Source organism: Triticum urartu, chromosome 2A, assembly GCF_056163025.1.
Source record: "Triticum urartu cultivar PI428250 chromosome 2A, HENAU_Tu73, whole genome shotgun sequence".
Classification (NCBI taxonomy): Eukaryota; Viridiplantae; Streptophyta; class Magnoliopsida; order Poales; family Poaceae; genus Triticum; species Triticum urartu.
Window position 1 is genome coordinate 514,228,276 of NC_141874.1, and position 18,027 is coordinate 514,246,302.

At 48.6% G+C, this 18,027-nt stretch overlaps 1 protein-coding gene and 1 pseudogene across 1 annotated transcript; both read right to left on the reverse strand.

The window, feature by feature from the left end:
• Nucleotides 1-9,732: 9,732 nt before the first annotated feature.
• LOC147985688 (uncharacterized) lies at nt 9,733-10,358 on the reverse strand (annotated as a pseudogene).
• A 3,987-nt stretch (nt 10,359-14,345) lies between these two features.
• LOC125538356 (glycolipid transfer protein 3) lies at nt 14,346-17,998 on the reverse strand. Its single transcript, XM_048701615.2, has 6 exons — nt 16,915-17,998; nt 16,673-16,728; nt 15,253-15,383; nt 14,995-15,142; nt 14,735-14,878; nt 14,346-14,611 (listed from the first exon to the last, which is right to left on the reverse strand). The coding sequence occupies exons 1-6, from the start codon at nt 17,279-17,281 to the stop codon at nt 14,576-14,578; spliced, it is 882 nt and encodes a 293-aa protein (XP_048557572.2). The 5' UTR covers nt 17,282-17,998; the 3' UTR covers nt 14,346-14,575.
• Nucleotides 17,999-18,027: the final 29 nt, after the last annotated feature.

An 18,027-nucleotide genomic window follows, 5' to 3' on the forward strand; every position in this document is an offset into this window, starting at 1 on the left:
CAGAGATGCTAGCATTTAGTAGTCCTCTTGTCTTTGCACAACAGGATCATCTTCCTCTGAAGAAGAATATGGAGTACGTGAAGTGACTAGTTCCGATTATGCCAGCATGAAGAAGCCCTGTCTATCTTATCATCAGAAGGAGCAGTTGAAGGATGGCTACATTACTCCCCACAAGACCAAACTAACTTCAGCTCAAAAGGACTGACAAAATCTCCATTTTTTGTTGTGATGCGCAAGTACAATGTTGTTCTAGGACTCTTTCTGGTGAGTTCCATTTTTCTAAAAGTGTGCTCTACATGGACCATGTATGTGCCTGTTGAAACTGTCAATTCATAGTACAGTTTGCTCTATACTAATCACTTTTTTGTATTTGTGCAAACAGGGGTGCTCGGCTTGATTTCAATGGGAACTGCACAAAATGTTCATGAATACATCGAATCATTCATTTCCACCACAAGAAAGGAGGTGCCGATAAGTTCAAGGCGTTGCGACATATAAGGGAGAAATCATACAAGCTACGCGCGGATTTGGTTGATTTTGGTGGAACTGCACAAAAAGAACAGCCGGTTTATTTAGCACGAGGTGCCATGTCAATGTCCGAACTAATGGCAAACCCTGCCCATTCCACAATCGTAGGCATTTGATATTTTGGAATGGGACAACCTTGTCAAATTTTGCTCATTGATTTTAGCAAGACATGCGTTTGATATTTTCGAATGGGACACCCTTTGCTGTCAGCAGCGTCGATCAATTTTTTCTTTATTCTTTAGTTGTGAAGTAACTATTGCCTCTGACATGTGAATCGCTGAGATGCATAATCATCGATTGTTTTGAATGTTCTCTATGAATTGCTAGGCCTGTGTGTTTGATTGCAATGTATAGAAACGCTAAAAAGCTGCTCAAACTCTTTGTACTCCTTTTGTACCTTTTTACTTCGCACATTGTGAAAGTGCATACTTTTTTGTATAAGATTGGTCAAAGTAGAGATACTTTGACTGCAGACAAAACTTGTATGCAAACTAGAAAGGACTAGAGGGAGTACATGTGAAACTGCTACAAACGAGGTGATCACCCTAGGAATAATGCTAGTACGTATTGTTTTGCATGTTCATCCAATGCCAGTGATACAGGAATTCGAACTAATCGAAATAAATTCATTCATACACGGTTGGATTTCATATAAACATGCCAGATTTCATTACATTTCATACATTCTTCAACTAAAAGGGGGGCGTTGGAGGTATAATTAATTAACCGAAGCTACCCACCTGTGTCCCTCTGAGCCGAACAGAAGCTTCGGTGACTTAACTGCGGGTGCAGTTGCGTAACTGACATATGGCCTGTTGGGCCCACGTGTCAGTCAGCCAACTGCACCAGCAGTTAAGTAGAAGCAGTGTTATTCTCCAGCAGAACTCCCCGACTCCACGTCGCCGCCAAGAAGCTAACCGGCCATCAATGGTCAACCCGCCTAGCTTGGCTTCAATAGGAGGGTAGCAGCGGTGGCCTTACTTGGACCCAAGCGGCGGCGACCTACCGTGTTCTACTCTTCCTCGTTTTCTGTGTGGCGTGGCCTCGTTGGCAGCGGGGCGGGGCCTCGGCGGAGCCGGCGATGTCCTCTGTCTCGTTGCCGGCGGGTGGTGCCTCAGCAGAGCGGTGGAAATCCTCCCCCGCGTTGTCGGCAGGGTGGGGCCTCGGCTGAGCCGGTGATGTCCTCTACCTCGTTGTTGGCAGGGCGGGGCCTCGGCAGAGCCGGCGGTGTCCTCTGCCTCGTTGTTGGCGCCGCGGGGCCTCGGCGGAGCAGGGCCTCATCGACGCCAGCGGAGCGGGGACTCGTCGGAGCCGGCATTGTCCTCTACCTCGTCCTCGGTCGCGCCAAACAGCGCCTTGCCCGCTTCATCGCCCTCTTTGCTAGCCTCTTTGTAGTCGACCGCAGCCTCCACCACCCGCATGCGGTACCGCCAGCGCTTGAGGCGGCCCTTGCGGGCGGAGCGGTACGAGTCGAGCAGCGCCTCCTGCTCCGCCCGCTCCGCGGCGATCTGCTCCTCCGCCTGCAGGTGCTTTTGGAGGAGATGGTGGTTGTAGGCGGCGTCGGTCTGCGCCTCCCGGAACTGCTCCTGACGCATCTGCCTCACACTGTCCATATATTGGGCACGGGCCTCGTCGATGGTCATGGTGCAATGCACCGTCGAGGATGGCGCGGAGGAGGGGGTTGGCGCCGGATCGTCGACTACCATGTTCTCCATTGGGACGTCGTCGTCCTCCGGCTGCCTGCCGGCCAGCCGGTCGGCAGCAATGGCTGCCATCTCCTTGTGGTCCGTCGTCCGCCCGTCCCGAAGAGCGCTGGAGCGCGAGGAAGCCATGGTGGGCAGTAGTGGTGTGGACAGGAGAAAGGAAACGGATGCGAATGACTGCGGCTATGGCCGGCGCAGCATTTTATATAGCAATGGTGGGCGGGCGGGGGGGGACATGTGGCGCCGGAGTAGCCGCCTCGGCAACCGTGTATCATTAATGTGGGCGGCAGATGAACGGACGGACGGCACTTGTGTCGTTTGAAGGCGGAGCAATCGCCTGCACCGGGAAGCGGGGCGGGCGGCGCTGACTATTTCGGGCGAAAAGCGCGCGCGGGCGAGGAGATGACTTTACTTGGAGAGGATGACAATGGGGACCCACCAGGTCCATAGCCTCACGTACGCAAGTGCCTCCTTATTATATATATATATATATAGTGTTACTATTCATCACCCAGGGTGCAGAATAAATTATTCCTCTGATCATTTTATAATTAAATTACGTTTGGAATTCAAATAGTTACATTCCTATTGATTCACTACGTAAAAATTGACATAAGAAAATAAAAATATAGGTCATAAGACAAGAAAATTTACAGTTTATGTGTATTTTAGACTATGTTTTTACGTTTGTAATTTTACATAACATAAAATATTTTTTACGGTGATTATATATTTTCTTACGGTCTCTTTTTGCGTCAGAAATAAGACAAAATTTACGGAACGCAAAAATAACGGTGCACTGATGGTAAAATAAAGGGGGGTGAAGAATAACTATTCCTCACCCAGGGTGACGAATAGCGCGACCCTATATGTGTGTGTGTGTGTGTGTGTGTGTGTGTAAAACTATACTCCATTCGTCTAGGTGAATAAGTCGTATTAGAAGGTGCATCACGACCTAGGTGCAAGCAGATTGGTGGAAAAGAAGAATATTTCTCTCTTCTAAACACAACATTTAATCACAGCAGTTAAGAGGATGCCTTATTAGCTACCCATGCAGGTCATCGTAATTCATAGCATGCAAGCGCTTTTATTTCTTGCCTAATAACCGCATGGACGTGCTGCATGCATTGGTCCTTGCCCGAGCAAAAAAAGGGAGGAAAAGGGTTTCCACGGGAGACAACGAGGCAGAGGTGGAAGCGCTCGCTGGAGTAATTTATTTTGCTTCCCCCTGGTTTCCTGACATCACGGTCCCACACCATTGTCAACCTATGTAGTAGTCAATAAACGAGAGAATTGCAGAAGAAGCGGCCGACAGCTAGGACCAAGCAGCTCGAGCAGTATTTGTGTTTTTGAGGTGTGAGCACTGCAGAGTTTTTCGATGTTTAGCCCAGATATTAATTCTTCTCCTCTAAACAACAACGAAAACATCGCTGCAGGTATTAACTGGGTGGGCTGTGGCCCGTCTAGCCCATGCCAGATACCCAGCCCAGATATTAATTTTTTTCAAGCTGAAAATGGCTAGCCCAGCTATACTTTTTTAGGAATACCCAGGCAAGGTCAAGTTGTTATTCTCCGCCCCGCTGGGCTGCAAATCTTTCCTAGAAGGGATGCATTAGGCTTAACAAGAAAATGGGCTTTAAGAAATAATAAATGGGATGTAATTATAAAAACTAGGTAGTAACTATAAAAAAATGCACCAAACACGTGATTACTTTATAAAATATTATTTTTGAATATTGAAAATTTTAATTTCATTAATTGTTGCGAGCGCAATGTTTCGTTGGATTTTTACGTAATATAAATTTATATTGAAATTGCATTCAATCTGACTAGAAATTTCGGGATAAAAATATTTCGGATCCCATCAAAATGTGGGAAATTTTATTGAATTCTGTTTTGAACGGTTGGTTGAAATGGGTTGTACTTTTAACAAACTGTAATTGGCTGTAGTAAATTCCATTAGAATTCAAAAATGGGTTACACATTCTTACAAATCTCAAATAGGCTATAAGTTCTCTCCCACACACTTCTGGCCTTACTAAATTGACGCGTCCCAAAAAAACAGAGTTGACGCGTATGCAAGGCTTTGTCAACTTATAGTCAACACACGGTTCTAGCAGCAGTGGCCGTTGGATGTCCATTCAACGGATGCCGTGCTTCTTCTTCAATCTCGGATATTCTAGCTTCACCCGCCCAAAAAATGATTCCTCCTCCTGACATCGGGGGCGCACCATTTCGGAAGCTGACCTGTGGGCCTACTAAGTTGACGTACCAAGGGCTTTGTCAACTTAGTCAATATAAATGATTCTAGCTGCAGTGACTGTACGATGTCCATCCAACGGCCGTAGTGCTTCTTCAACCTCTGGTCTTCTTGCTCCAGCCGCCCAAAGCAGCGCCGGTCGTGCCGCTTGCTCCTGCCTCCCGTGGCCGGCTGTGCTGCCGCGGAGGCCTCACCGCCCCCTACTATTCCCACCGCTGGCCAGGCCCTGCGGCGACGGCAGCCTCACACCGCAGCCAAACGAGTGAACCCTCATACTCCTCTACGCATGGGCATCCACTTCCGCGTCTTCACCGGCTCCGCGTCGCCCCCTTCCTAGGCCTCGCCGTCGTCCACCGCCCTGGTGCTCTCGGTGCGGCGTGCTCAACGTGGTCAAGGAACGACTCCAACCGGACGTGGACTGTACGTGGAGAGGCTGACAGCTGGGTCCATGGCGGCAGCAAGGAAGTGCCTCCTTATTACGCGGAAAATAATGATTCCACCACCTGACAGCAGGGACCCACCGGACGGGCCACCAGTATTTTGCGAAAAAAATCGTTTCCCCCTGACTGCTGGGACCCACCGGACGGGCCAGCGTATTTCGCGAAAAAACGTTTCCCCCGCTGTCAGCTCGGTCCCACCAGAAGTGCCTCCTTATTATGCACAAAAAGATGAATACTCCCCCGGCTAGCTGGGACCCACCTTGCTGGGAGGCTGACTTGTGGGCCTACTAAGTTGACGGGGACGAAGGGCTTTGTCAACTTAGTCAATATGAATGATTCTAGCTCCAGTGACCGTACGATGCCCATCTAACGGCCGTAGTGCTTCTTCAACCTCTAGTCTTCTTGCTCCAGCCGCCCAAAGTAGCGCTGATCGTGCCGCATGCTCCTGCCTCCCGTGGCCGGCTGTGCTGCCGCAGAGGCCTCACCGCCCCCTACTATTCCCACCCCTGGCCAGGCCCTGCAGCGATGGCAGCCTCACACCGCAATCGAACCAGTGAACCCTCGTAGTCCTCTCCGTGCGGGCTTCCACTGTCGCGTCATCCCTTTCCTAGGCCTCGCCGTCGTCCACCGTCGTGGTGCTCTCCGCGCGGCGTGATCAACGTGGTCAAGGAACGACTTCCATCGGAAGAGTACTGTACGTGGAGAGGCTGACAGCTGGGTCCATGGCCACAGCCCAGTTTTTTTGTGATTTGCCAAGTAAGTCGCTTTGTTAGGCCTTTTGGGCTGCAAATCTTTCAAGACGAGGAGAGCTTTCATTCGGCTGGCCGAGAAAATGGCCCATCAGTAATGAGAAATGGGTTGTACATTTTTAAAACACATCAAACCAGCAATTAGTTTTAAATATCTTTTTTTCATTTCAAGATTTTAAATTACATTACTTTTTATGCGTGGAGAATTTGTTGGATTTTATATTGATATACATTTATTTTTAAAATCAGTTTGAATGTGAGTCGAAATTTTGGGATTAAAAACAGTTCGGACCGCACCGAAATATGCAAAATTTCGTATAATTTTTTAACCGTTGCCACAATATGGGTTGTAATGCTAACAAAAAGAATATGGGCTTCAAAAAAACCTTAAGAATTAGCAAATGGGCTATAAATTATTAGAAATAATGGCAGATGGGTTGTATGTTGTTTTCCACAGATTTGAGGCTTTCCTAAAAAAAGGTTGACGCACAAGCACTGACTGTTGGATGTCCATCCAACGGCCGTCGTGCTTTTTCAATCTCTGCTCTTCCTGCTCCAACCGCTCAAACAAGCGCCGGTGGGATTGCCTGCTCCCTCCTCCTCGCGGGCGGCTGTGCTGCCGCGCAGGCCTCACCGCCCAACTGTACTCCCATCGCTGGCCTAGCCATCCCTCTACTCACCCACACCTATTGTTATTCTCCGGCGACTGTAGACGAACCAGTAAACCCTCGTACAGTCATACTCCCCTTTGCGTGGGAAACAACTGCCGAGTCTTCCCTGCCTCCGTGTCGTCCCCTTCCTAGGCCTCGCCGTCGTCCACCGCCCTGGTGCTCTCGGCGCGGCGTGGTCAACGTGGTCAAGGAACGACTTCCATCGGACGTGGACTGTATGTGGAGAGGCTGACAGCTGGGTCCACGGTCGCAGCAAGGAAGTGCCTCCTTATTACGCGGAAAATAATGATTCCTCCACCTGACAGCTGGGACCCATCGGACGGGCCACTGTATTTCGCGAAAAAAAATGTTTCCCCTGACTGCTGGACCCACCAGCTACATCTTCGCACGCAAGGAAGTGCGTCCGGGCAACAAAAAAAACAATTCGCCCCCTGACTGCTGGGACCCACCAGCTACATCTTCGCAGGCAAGGAAGTGCCTGACAGTCGGGACCCACTTGGTCGAAGCGTATGTAGCATTGTCATTCTGGTCGCGAACGTGTACGTACATACTGGTCGATGTAGAGGCGCGCACGTGTCGTAGTAGAGGCGCGCACGTGTCATAGTAGAGGCGTGCACGTAGCATGTACACGTACGTACAGCGGCCAGGGTGCAAGAAAGAAAATACGGCCACGTATGTGTACATACGGGCGGGGTCTCGAACGCCTACTCGCGCATACGTACGGCCAGTGCTCGTGCACATGGCTGGGTCGGAACGGAGAAACAGCGTCGTCGTCGTGTTCATGGGGAGGCAACGGAATGCGTCGTGTTCATGGGGAGGCAACGAAATGCGCCGTGTTCATGGGGAGGCAACGGAACGCGTGGGAGCCAACCGGCTGGGTCGGAACGGAATGCGTGGTCGTGTTCATCGGGCGGGCTTGGATGAAACAGGCGATGGAAATGAGGCCTGGCGTACCGCAAAACGGAGAAAACGGCCTTGTGTTTGACTGGCCACGTTCGAAACGGGATCCTGTTCATCGGAAGGGGTCTGGCGTACCGCAAAACGGAGGAAACGGACCTCCTACGGTCAAAACGGGGGTCCTGTTGATCGGGAGGGGTGTGGCGTACCGCAAAACGGATGAAAAGGACTTGTGTTGGAGCGCTACGGTCGAAACGGGGGTCCTGTTCATCGGGAGGGGTGTGGCGTATCACAAAACAGGACTCCACGGGATACTGTTCATCTCCACCGTTGACCCCCTCCAGCCTCCATGAGCTACTGTTCATCCACCATCGACCTCCTCCAGCCTCCACCTGCGACTGTTCATCCACGGGCTCCTGTTCATCCAGCCTCCACCGCGCGCTACTCCATCGGCTACTGTTCAACCAGCCCTCTCCATGGGCTTCTGTTCAACCACCCCTCCACGGGCTACTGTTCATCCTGCCCTCCACCGTCTACTGTTCATCCTGCCCTCCACGGGGTGGTCCTGTTCATCCAGCCCTCCACGGGGTCCTGTTCATCCAGCCCCAACCGGCTCGATCGATCGGGGTCCTGTTCATCCAGAGGCAACACCACGGGGTGTTGTTCATCCATCCCCACCGGGAACTGTTCATCCAACCCCCCTCCCCCCCGCAACGCTCACTGTTCATCCAGAGACAGCATCGATCGGCTTCAGTTAGCAGCAGTAGCGAAGGAATCGCTCGATCGGGTTCAGTTAACAGCCATCGATCGATCGCTCGGTTTCAGTAACGCGTAGCCTGCAGTGCAATCGCTCGGGTTCAGTTAGAGCCCAACGCCTCGCTCGGGTTCAGTTAGAGCCAACGCCTCGCACACACGCGCGTATGTGTATGAGAGAAACGCGCATCGCTCGGCCCCCGACCTCCCACCATAACCGGAAACTCCCAGAAATTTTCCTCGCCCTCGCTTCTACCACGGTTTTTTCCGTCATGGACGGCCCAAAGAATGTCATGCAGCTGCGTCTCCGGCCCGCCCAGGATGAAAAGCCCATTTTCTGTCATGATTTTTTGTCATAGAAGTAGGAGCCCACCACATCTATGATGATACCGAGTTTTGTCACAATTATCGTCATAGAAGTGTCATATGTATGACAGAAAAAAATTCAGTTCGGCCCAAAATGTCACGGATGTGTCTTTTTTTTGTAGTGTGATGCAGCACAGCGACGGTAGGTATTTTCCTCAGTGATGAGACCAAGGTTATCGAACCAGTAGGAGAACCACGCAACACTACGTGAACGGTACCTGCACACAAAGAACAAATACTTGCAACCTGATGTGTAAAAGGGGTTGTCGATCCTTTTCGGGTAACAACGCCAGAAATTGGCACGTGGACAGGAGAAAATTGTAGTAGATTGATAGATGCAAATAACAGAAAATAAAATTCAGTGAGGTATTTTTGGGTTTTTGAAATATAGATCTAGAAATAAAAGATGCAAAATAAATAAAAAGGCAAATAGCAATATAGATCTGAGAATAATTATGACGATATCCAGGCAATGATCATTATATAGGCATCGTGTCCAAGATTAGTAGACCGACTCGTGCCTGCATCTACTACTATTACTCCACACATCGACCGCTATCCATCGTGCATCTAGTGTATTAAGTTCATGGAGAAACGGAGGGTCTAATTCCTACATGAATAGATCTTGTCTACATCATGTCATCGTTCTTATTGCATTACTTTGTTTCTCCATGAACTTAATACACTAGATGCATGCTGGATAGCAGTCGATGTGTGGAGTAATAGTAGTAGATGTAGGCAGGAGTCGGTCTACTAATCTTGGACGTGATGCCTATATAATGATCATTGCCTGCATATCGTCATAATTATTCTCAGGTCTGTATTGCTATTTGCCTTTTTATTTATTTTCCATTTTTTATTTTCAGATCTATATTATCAAAAACCCAAAAATACCTTGCTGAATTTTATTTGCCGTTATTTGTAAATATCAATCTACTACAATTTTCTCCCGTCCACGTGCCAATTTGTGGCGTCATTACCCGAAAGCGATTGACAACCCTTTTTACACGTCGGGTTGCAAGTATTTGTTCTTTGTGTGCAGGCACCATTCACGTAGTGTTGCGTGGTTCTCCTACTAGTTTGATAACCTTGGTCTCATCACTAAGGGAAATACCTACCATCATTGTGCTGCATCATCCCTTCGTCTTTGGGGAAATACCGACGTAGTTCAAGCCGCATCACTATGCCCCTCCATCTTACTGATGGTATCCTCATTAGACTCAATGATATCATTGGCCTCGCCTAGTTGTTCCAAGAGAGCAACAAAGTACTTGGTATCACCTTTGAGCTTACCCAAGAACTTGTCAAACTCATTCTCATCCACCTTCACCTTTCAGAGAGGTAACCTCCAACAACAAAAAAGGATTAGTAGAGATGGAAGTTTTGATGTTGGAGGTTACCTTTGTTAATGCCTTTAGCCATGAGGCACTTGGGGATGAGGTTCTTGTTGGGGGTGTTGAAGAGTGACACCTTGGTCAGGGAAGAGGTGGCAATGGCCACTTAGGCCGTCACCATTCCTTCACCACTTGCATCATCATCCTCATCATCGGAGAGGTACTCTTCTTTCGCCACCAATACCTTTTGTGGCACCTTCTTGTTGAAGTTGTTCTTGTTGGGGAAGGACTTGGCCTTGTCTTTGTGAATGAGCTTGCCACCATTGTCTTCCCTCTTATCTTAGGGGCAATCTACCAACAAGTGACTCACATTGCCACAATTGTAGCAAGTTCTCACACGTTGCTTGCCCTTGGAGCACTTGAGTTGTTCTTGGAGAAGTTGGGCCTTGAGTTTCTCTTGTTGCCCCAAAATTGCCTTAACGCAAGAGCCATGTGCTCGTGGTAAGCATATTTGGTGTCTTCGGGATAACTTTCTTCTTCTTCATATTCTTCTTCTTTCGAAATGGCCTTGGCCTTCAAAGCAAGGTTGGGTGAGGCTTTGTTTGACCGCTGGACACGAACAAGAATGTTGTCGGCGGTCTTGTTCAAGATGTTCATGGCAATAAACTCATCCAACACATCGCTTGAGGACAAGGTGTGGAAGTTCGGTCTTTGAGGGATCACGGAGGACATGGCCTTGTTGAATGGCATTATGGCTTTGAGGAACTTGTGCTTGATCAAATTGTCATCTGTATCCTTGCTCCCGTGATCTCGGATTGAGACCGCAAGAGTAGTTAATCTTCGGTAAAGCCCATGAGGCTCTTCATTATCTAGCATCACAAACTCATCGGCCTCATCAAATACCACCTCAAAGTTGGAGCGTTGAATGCTTGAGCTTCCCTTGTACAAAGAGACAATATGTTCCCAACAACCTTTTGCACGAGTGCAGGGGCGCAAGTGAGCAAGATCTTCGGGAGGCACCGTGGCTTGAAGGATGAACAAGGCGGAGTGGTTGAATTGATTGTCCACCTCTTCTCTTAGAGTGAGGTTGCTTGGATCATGTGGGTAGAAGCCTTGTTCAATGATTCTCCAAAGATGTGTTGAGCTGTGATTCAAATGAGACTTGATACGAAACACCCAATTAGGAAATGCATTGTTCACAAGCTTAGGAGGAGGACCAAGGTTGTTAATATGAGGTGAGGGTATCGGTCCTTCATAGACCGGGGAGGGGGACCGCGGCATTGGTCCCCAACCCATTCTTTCCTTGAGGCAAATTAGCCTAATCACTACTAGCCCCCTCCTTACCGGAGTTGGCATCTGACTCTGATGCGGTGGGATTAACCACTTGAAACAGACTGGTAGAAGTTTTCAACCCCTCAAGGAGTTCTTTAAACATGGACTTGACGTCTTAAGTGAAGCCATGGCTTCATTTAAGTCGTCTCGGGTGACCGAATTCAACTCCACGGCCTCGGGTACATCTCCAACCCTTTCCCCGTCCTCAACCATACTCTTTGGGCGGTAAAGCCCTTAATAAAGAGATGAGACTCCGATACCAATTGAAAGGATCGATATGGTTCACTAGAGGGGAGGTGAATAAGCAACTAGCAATTTTTAGCTTTTCTTAACAAATTAGATTTAGCAACAAATAGGTTGTCTAGATATGCAACTAGGTGAGCAACCTATATGATGCTAGCAACAACAACAACACAAGCATGCAAGGATACAACACAAGTAAAGCTTGCACAAAGTAAAGATAAGAAGTAACCACAAGTGGAGCCGGTGAAGACGAGGATGTGTTACCGAAGTTTCTTCCCTTTGAAGGGAAGTACATCACCGTTGGAGCGGTGTGGAGGCACAATGCTCCTGAAGAAGCCACTAGGGCCACTGTATTCTCCTCACGCCCTCACACAATGCAAGATGTCACGATTCCACTAGTGGTGCCCTTGAAGGCGGCAACCGAACCTTTACAAACAAGGTTGGGGCAATCTCCACAACCGAATTGGAGGCTCCCAACACCACCACGAAGCTTCACCACAATGGATTGTGGCTCCGAGGTGACCGCTTCCATCTAGGATGCTCAAACACCCAAGAGTAACAAGAATCCGCTAGGGATTAGTGGGAGGAATCAAATATCTCTTTGTGGAAGTGTGGATCGGGGCCCTCTCAATCAAATACTAGAAAATTAACAAGAGTTGTTGGCTAGGCAGAGAGATCGGGCAGCAATGGAGCTTGAGCAACAATGGAGCTTTTTGGAGAAAAAGATGTGAGTCCACTTGGGGAAGAAGACTTACTTATATAGTGGGGGAAAAGATGCAACCGTTATGCACTCCCAGCCCATGCATAAGCGGTAGTACCGCTCGAGCGAGTGGTACTTCCGCTGGAATGGAAGTTCCGGCCTGCACGTGCAACTGAACAAGTCAGAGAGGCGGTACTACCGCTCCCACCAGCGGTACTACCTCATAGTGTTCAGCGAGTAGGTGAAACTACGGTGGTGTGCACCAACCAGCTAGCCCCGCCATTGTGCAATAGCCCGGTGGACTGCCTTGGCTTTACCATGGAGACCCCTTTGACTTCTTCACTGAAAAACCAACTGCTAGCAATACTCTCACCCCCCCCCACACACACACACACACACATAACGTGCACGGCTGTGAGCCGGAACATTCGAGCACGTCACGCTCAAAAAGGTCGGACGAACATACATCACACGCTCGATCGTACTCGTCGCCAAAGGAGCACGTGTCGGTTAGAAAGCGATGTGCATAGCAAGCATCCATTGATTATTTGAGTAGGACGAATATTGTTCGGCGGAACTTCCATTCGTCGGGTTTCCATGTATGACATGTCAGCATTAAGCTCGAAAGCTGGCCAAATGGCTTAGCTTGAAATACATGTATGGCCCGTTGAGACCCTCACACACATACCAATTGAGAACCTGACAGGCTGACACAGAGACCAATTGCAACCAAGAAGGCAAACAACCTATAAACGATAATAGGAACAAGCAAGCACTCTTGGATGCATGGGGGCTCTTTTCCGTGTTGGTCACGCATATTCACAATGTCGGGGGGAGGGGGGAGAGGAAGGCAAGGAAGCGAACGTACTAACTCCCTTTAATAGTAGAGATATTCTTGTCTGAAAATCGGCCCGCCTACATGCAAATTCAACATCTCACTCTTTCGTGTCCTCATCACTTAGGAGTTTGACCTTTAATCACATGGAGAAAGAAACTTAGCTTAGCGACCTCATTCCCCATTCCCCTTTTGATAGTATCGGCACACCTATGGACTCAATGTGATCTTGGATCACTAACATATAAAGGATTTCGCTACAAATGAACGTCAATTTTTAAGCAATTTCTTGCCGGGATTTGACATGCTTTGCTAAAGGAAATTGCCATCCTTGCGACAATATAATTTGCCATAAAAACATTTGATTTGTCATGCTTAAAAATCTACTGTCAGATTCTTAACATTCCCTAATATAAGGAAATAGTCCTTGGCTTGGCCAATACTTGTCCTCATGCAAATTTGTGGCGGTCACCCTTCATCTTCGTTGGTGCAACATATTGGAACTTCCCTGAGATAAGCTAGTGAAAACATTAGTACCTTGAGATATATTGACATTAATTAGCAAAATCCATCAAGGAGATTAGATGCAATGGTACTCATGTTGTTCCTATTCCCCATCTTTCGCTAGTAGATGATAAAAGCAAAATCAAACATGAAAAAATAAGTTGTTCTTGACATTGAAGTAATTGCAAGACCTCATGTGGATATTTTTGTTCCAATAGTTGAATGCTCATCAAATGGCTCAATATTCCTATTGAGGATGCTAAATGGGAGGACTAGACATCTATTTAGAAGGGTAGAAGGGTTTTCCCTCCTTTCAGCCTCGAGTACAAGACTGATCTTATAGGGGGGGGGGGGGGGGGGGCATTGTCAAGACCTAACTAAATCCTTAATCATCAACACCTTCAAGGTTGGAATCTACAAGATCATTCATTTCCATGTTCGACGGCTAGGATGAACCAGGCGAACCAGTACGCAAGCCACTTAAGTGACGACGTGGACAGCGTAGGATCTTCATCCAACAACGGGCATTTATTTACCTCTCGCGCCATTTATTGTGTCTCTCGTGTCGCTTCCAGCTTTGTCTCTTTTACTTTTACCTTTACCTTTCCTTAGACTATTTGAATAGCTCATGAGCCCAAAGCTCACCTCCTCCCTCTTGCACACGTCTCCCAACTCATTAAATTTGGTCTCTACCTTTAGCTTCTCATTTTGGATGCTCTATATGGCATAGAGAAGGAATCAAATACTAGCATAGCAAAACAAAACAGGGAATGTCAAAATGGCACCAGCTATAAAGTCTTTGGATCTCAGCCAAGAGAGGCATCGAGTTGTAAATTGTAGTAGGGATAAACTCTAGCCGCCACTGATGTGGGTCGAGCTTTACTTTTCTCTTTGAGCGATAGAAACCCTAGCAAACCCCCTCTGAATTCAGGGCTAATTCATTGCGATCTCTGAATTTGATTCATGTCTGAACCTCCCTTAGTTCAGAGCATGTCAATGTACTGAAGCAAGCCTCTACAAACAAAGCCGGTGGAAAATGCAATTTACTGAGGGTAGAAAGATGGACAAGTACATTGACTAGGCAGAACTCGTACCCGCAAGGAGCGCTACAAATCTAGTCCTACCCTACATGAAGACCTATTTACAGAGTGAGGCGCACGAGCACGGGCAGCTCAAAAAAGAGAAACATGTACGCATACAAACCAAGGCGGTATTCACAGAAGTGGAATTTGAAAATGGAGACCATCTTAGCATTCACCCTCAGGTCGACTTCAGCCTGTCCAGTTTGAACTTGGCCTGTAAACCATCGCGCAGCAATGCTCAATCACGGTTATCGCATAACTCATACTGCTACCATTTAAGCAGTAGCAACACTGGGGAAGGGTTAATGGGGGATCGATATCCACAAGGGGTGCTGACCAGCATGGCATGGATGTCGTCGAGAAAGGGCTGGAGCAGCTGGACGAGCTTCTCAATCTCGACCTTGAGGAGACTGTAACTCTGGTTTTCCCCCATGAGCCAGCCGACGAAGATCGCCCTCCCAGGGATGAGCTTCAACGCGATCTGTTTCAACAAAGTTTGCACCAGTTGTGCAAGTCAACCAAGCCGACGAAGTCAGTCTATGTGTCGGGCTTTCCGACAAAATCGCTAGCTGAAAAACAAACTGAGCAGCCCCTAACCTTGCATGCCGCGGAAGAAATCCAGCCATGCCACGGCTTGAGAGAGACCATGTACGCAGCTTCTACAAGCTGTGCAAGGCTCTGCTGATCAGAACCCTCCTCCTCCTCCTCCAGTCTCTGTAACAGTGCAACAGAGAAATCCATGGATCTGATGATATTGCACAGTAAGAAGATGAAAACATGAGAAGTGGTGCATTAATCAAGTAGCACAATGGTATATAGAACGTCAATATAAGTTGCATCAGTTTGTTGGTTCACCTAGTGAGCCATAGAATAGCCCTTGCACAGCTATCGGCCTTCCTCACGGTGCCGTCGTCGGTCTCTTTCTCCACCATCGCCGTCAGAGTGGAGTATTTGGATGGGTCCTGCAAGTATAGCTCCTGCAGCCTCTGCAACAAGAATTATACTTATATTCCTTGAGGGAAACAAGAAGCGATCCATCTATTTACAGATATAGGAATATGATACGAGTACAAGAATCAAAACATTTTAAGAAGGGGGAGATAAAACATAGATGAGTCAATGCTGAATTAGGTGTTGCATATCCATCTGTCTGCATCGCTACAGCTAGTGGTAGTGGTACAGCAAAAACCCAAAAACACACGAATAATCCCGAAGTTTCAGCCTAACATACAGTACTACAGTAAGTTCGTGTCGTCCCCAATTATAGGGACCCTATGCAGCCGTGCGATCCAAATTATTCATGCCCAGATAAACTGTTGCCCTGCCATCGCCATCATTACCTTTAGAAGAAGAAGAAACCATCTCTTATCTTCTTGGGATTGTTTAGAAACAAAGCCCGTAGCTTCTAGCAAAGGAGGAGAAACATCAACGAGGAACGGACAAGAGAGCTAGCCTGTGAAGGAGGACGGATGTGACCGGGGCAGTTGAAGGCCGGCGGCCTGTGCGCGGCACACGACCCCCTAATGCCTAATCCATGGCTCATTCGTCACCCCTTGCGAAAGCAAAAGTTGTCTTCTCGGAGATATTTGCCTAATCCCATCGTCCTCGTGCTGATGCAAAACTTGGGAGCGGCTCATCATCGTACGTGCAAATGGTGGATGCAACGGAATCGGATCCATCTCCTGATCCGTCCCATGATCCGATCAAACTATCCCGGTCTCGAATGATCGGCGTCGATTCGACCAGAGCATTCATGCCCAGTAAGACGACGGCGACAGTAAAGGATCGGGTGATGCGTCGGACGATGCAGACGCGTGCTCTTTTGGTTCCACCAATGGATTCAAAATGATACTAATAATAACCAGGCTAAACTCAGAAAATAAAAAGTAGAATAACCACGCTTATATAGCTCAGATAACACTAGGTAAAATAAGCAGGCCACAGGATGATCCATCACTTTTGGCGCCTAGCCGTGTGGCCGGCACGGGACGGGACGAGATGGACGGGAAAAGCCAGGGTATTACGTGGACCACACACGCACCAAACAGTTTTTAGTCGAGAAATCTTGATGCGATTTGGAGTCGACTTGCCATCTTCTTTTGGATCTTTGGTCTCAGGTAGAGGGGTGTGATCGAGACTCCCTGCCTACTACTGCTTCGTGCATGTTTAGTTTTTACCAGCAGCAATTTAGCTAGATCGCTGATACACTAGTTCCTAGTGGTACGTACTTACGAAAACCCCGAGAGTGAGGGTGGGAAGAGAGTAGTTTATTTACCTCGATGTTCCGTTGGACGTCGAGCCGCAGCACTGCCATTGTCGGACCAATCTTATCTGCAAGCCCGTGCAGGCGACGCAGCATCAGCGACAGCAAGGACCACGTCCACATGGACGGGAGAGCAACAAGCCAAAGATGCACAGACACAGGCACGTCAAGAAACCGATCGAACCAAAAGAAGAAATGGATGCCAAATGAACACCAAAACAGAGTATGGAAGCATACTGCTCATTTCTACTCACCGAGGAGCCGGAGGAGGAGGTGGGAGAGGCCGAGGAAGGGCAGCGTGGGAGGCGAGGAGCACAGCTTGCCGCCGCGCCGGCTGATCGGGGACAGCTCCGCGATCGCCAGCCTTAGCTCGGACCACTCTTCCAGCTCCACCTTGTCTTTCTTCTCCTCCTCCTCTTCTTCCTCCTCGCTATCCTCCTTCCGCTCCTCGCCGTCGGCCCTTTCTCCGTCATCCCTCTCTCTCTCTCCCTCTCCCTTCTCTCCTGTCACTGCCGTTGCCGGTGCCGATGCCGGTGCCGCAGCGGCTTCTGCTTCTCCTTCCTGCCGCGGCCCGTTCATGGCCATTGCTTCTCCCTCATCTCTCTTCCTCTCCACCATCATCAAAGCCCCTTGCACATGAGTGCCGACCCAAACTAACAGCAAGCCATGGGGAAGCCTACTTCTTGCTCGGGTCAAGACTTCGGAGGGAGAGGGAGAGATGAGAGAGGGTCGAAGTCAAACACCACCGTGGCTGCCCAATCCGCTCCAGACGAGGCGGTGGCAGAGCTCGAGACTTTGGCAGAGCTAATAATAGAATGGCATGGAAGCCCTGCAGGTACACTCAATCCTCTCCTGTTGGGTGCTAAGCACGCCCTTTGTTTAAGCAATAGTAGAAAACTCTACGCGGCAAAATTCTCCCGCACCCTCATCTGTGCAGACAGAGCAGTCGTACTTCTGCATCGCGATAAGCTTAGGCTCGACTTATATGATAAATCGCGCCACTGTTTATTTATAGTCATGATGATGGTGATGCCTGAACACAAATGCCAAAACAAATAGAGGGGAGACTGGAGCGATAAAACGGACGCCCGCGACGAGACAAAGCCAGGCGAACGAGACAATTTATCTGGTCGACTGGTCCTCACAATGACGCGCAAAACGCAACAGCCCGTGTCACCCACCATCTTTACAAGATACTACTGTATATACAAACGATAGACTGATGCATATGCCATAGTTGGCAAACAACGGTAGATGCACAACGCTACGGCCGCCAACGGGTTCGAGCGCAAGCTTGCAGGATGCACACACTGGTGCTAAAGCAATTTGATGCATGTTCTTTCGCGAACAATGTCACAGGGCTTTGT

Bases quoted from the DNA above. Each gene is read 5' to 3' on its own strand.
- LOC125538356 (XM_048701615.2), bottom strand. From the start codon at position 17,281: ATGATGGTGGAGAGGAAGAGAGATGAGGGAGAAGCAATGGCCATGAAC. The intron at 16,729-16,914 runs GTGAGTAGAAAT...ACGGGCTTGCAG, and splicing joins CCTCCTCCTCCGGCTCCTCG to ATAAGATTGGTCCGACAATG. The intron at 15,384-16,672 runs GTAAATAAACTA...TTCTTGTTGCAG, and splicing joins ACGTCCAACGGAACATCGAG to AGGCTGCAGGAGCTATACTT.